We start from the raw sequence: 3,062 nt of genomic DNA on the forward strand, positions 1-3,062 counted from the left end.
ATCTCAAATTTAGACTGAGATGTTTATCAGTTTAGTTCAGTTTCTAATTTGGATATTTAAATATTCTAATAATCTCTTACTCTTCAGTTATTTGTTTATTAGGGGCCCAATGTCACACAGAGTCTCACGATGGCTGGTCAGGATCTCATGGTCACAAACTCCCATTTCTGATCTTAGTCAGAGGATGAAGGGTTGACTAATACCTTTACGTTTGGGCACCCCATGCGAGCTCATACAAGAAGTGTAGTTTGTCATGTTTGTACAACTTGTTCATGTTCATACAAGTCGGTGATAGACAGATATCATGAGGTCCCAGGACACGTGTCTTCTGCTCCATTCATTCATGACCTTCAGTTTGACCTACTGTATTCTGGGCACAGATTTGCTGCTCCAGACTCCATTTTAATCAACTGGAAATAATGATTTTAGAAGGAGACTAAATTAAATATAGATACAGTATGTATCATGCCAATTACATAACTGAACAATGCGAAGCCAATTCATAAATGATAAATGCATAGCATCAATTGCTCAAAGATGAATCTAAGAGTGAGCGATGCAAACCTGACAGCAGTCTACTGCGACAGCACAGCCAGGGCAGCAAGAAAGAGAGCGATTTCATTTGTTATTTATTTATTTATTTATTTACATTCTTTGGAATTATTGCACTCATATCAACAAGTTATTATCACCCCATTATTATTCTAAATCTAAATGTGCTGCTCCTGCTAAGCACCCTCAAAAAAAGCTGTAATGAATGATCCAGTATGTGTTTGTGTTTGCTCTGGAAAACGTGTTTTTGCAGCGTTGAGCAGAATAGCCAATCACAGACATATGCAGTGCTGAGTTCTGAGTTCTGCAAGCTCGAGAATCATCTTATTATAACAAAGTGTAGACATTATGTAAATAAAATATTCATTGTGCAGTGTAGAGAGCTTCATTGCTTATAATACAATTTTGTGGTTGATTTTAAGGGAGCACTTTTTGGCTATATACAGTATAATTTGGAATTTGTATAAAACCTTGACATAGTGATCAACCAAAGCAATGAACTGGACTAAAAATATGTGAAAATGTGAATCAAATCTAGAGCAGTGCTTTAATTCTTGAACAAGGGCTGATAATAATCTCTTTCTTGCTGCCCTGGCTGTGCTGTCGCAGTAGACTGCTGTCAGGTTTGCATCTCTCACTCTTAGATTCATCTTTGAGCAATTGATGCTATGCATTTATCATTTATGAATTGGCTTTGTATTGTTCAGTTATGTAATTGGCATGACACATACTGTATGTAACAAACAAAATGTTATATTTAATTTAGTCTCCTTCTGAAATCATTATTTCCAGTTGATTAAAATGGAGTCTGGAGCAGCAAATCTGTGTCCAGTATACAGTAGGTCAAACTGAAGGTCATGAATGAATGGAGCAGAAGACACGTGTCCTGGGACCTCATGATATCTGTCTATCACCGACTTGTATGAACATGAACAAGTTCAAAAAAGAGACAATGTATGCCCTTCATAAGACAAGCAGTGTGGAGGATGATGATTCTGTCACCCTTACAAAAGTTTAAAAACAAGTTGATTGGACAGTTGCCTTTTTATATAAGTAATTGCTTTGGAAACTTCATTGAGAATTATCTACAGGCAAATGAGAGAGTCACTTTGCATCGTCAGCACATGCTTCAGTGCTCTGAGAGTGTTTATAGTGCTGTGAGTTTAACACTTCATGACTGAGAGCAGAACACAACACAATCTTCATCATCACACAAGACACAACAACAACAATGAACAACATCATCATCCTCATCTGGACTCTCTGTATATGTATACAAGGTAAGGTTTTTCACATTAATGTTAAGTTGACATAGTTATGATATTATGCACAGTGACATTTACGGTACATATAGATCCTGTTTTTAAACTCTTGCTACGTTTTTAACAGGTTTCAGGGGACAAGTGACTGTGACTCAGACTCCCTCTGTAAAAACAGTTCAGATTGGTGAATCAGTCACTATAAACTGTAAAACAAACACAGTAGTGAGCAATGGCTGTCCAGGTTCATATACTTGTATGGCCTGGTATCAGCAGAAACCTGAAGAAGCCCCTAAACTCTTGATTCGTTATGCAGTCCAAAGAGAATCAAACACTCCATCTAGATTCAGTGGCAGCGGATCCAGAACTGATTTCTCTCTGACCATCAGTGGAGTCCAGACTGAAGATACAGGAGACTATTACTGTCAGAGTGTACACCAGATCAGTGGTAGCTGGGTGTTCACACAGTGATAAAGAGTCGTACAAAAACCTCCGTCAGTCAGAGTCACAGTGACTGCACTGATACAGCTGAGAGACACTGCAGCTGCTGATGAGACGATCACAAAAAATACAATGACACAGCGTATCAAACATTTCAGAGACTATTTATTTATATGATATAGTTGTGAAGCAGAGATGTATTAGTAGAAACAAAGAGAGAGTAGTCAAATCTAGGCGATGGTCAAAAACAAGGCAACCAGACAGAGAAGCAAACAGCATGCAGGAGTCAATTAAGATCAGAACCCAAAGATTACAAAATCCAGAGTCATAAAACCAAGAGTGTAGAGTGTGAAACAAGCAACACTTCACACTGAGTGAACAAGCAGTCAGGGTTTAAACTGGCCATTCGAATTAGACTGATGAGAATAAACACCTGAGAAGAATCACATCAGAGTTCAGGTGAGTATGACGTCTGGTGCTGGAGTTAAGAAGTGACAAACGTGTGGCAATACCAAGGAAAAATAATAAAATTGTACTGTATAATTCGGGGCCGTTGAATGCTTGAATCTGATTGGCTGACGAACTTTCTGAGGTGTGCAAGTATTTTCAGGGAAACGCACGGCGAACGTAGTTCCAAGCAGCTCTCTTGACCACATTACAGTTCCATATCACTTCGCATAGTTAACTGTAATTACAGAAATTAGCATACAGTACCTATACAGCACACAGGAATTACTGCAATCACACGTGCTCACACACGCACACTACGGTCACGCAGTTTGCACAAAAAGGTGTTGTCAGAGCTGCCCT

General features: G+C 38.7%; 1 gene segment (V, D, J or C); it reads left to right on the forward strand.

The window, feature by feature from the left end:
- Window positions 1-1,746: 1,746 nt before the first annotated feature.
- LOC107575746 (Ig kappa chain V-IV region STH-like) lies at window positions 1,747-2,321 on the forward strand. The segment is given in 2 exon segments: window positions 1,747-1,832; window positions 1,942-2,321. Coding segments are annotated over 2 exon segments (390 nt in total).
- The last annotated feature ends 741 nt before the right edge of the window (window positions 2,322-3,062 follow it).

Source organism: Sinocyclocheilus grahami, unplaced genomic scaffold (genome assembly GCF_001515645.1).
Source record: "Sinocyclocheilus grahami isolate Dianchi unplaced genomic scaffold, SAMN03320097.WGS_v1.1 scaffold2855.1, whole genome shotgun sequence".
NCBI lineage: Eukaryota > Metazoa > Chordata > Actinopteri > Cypriniformes > Cyprinidae > Sinocyclocheilus > Sinocyclocheilus grahami.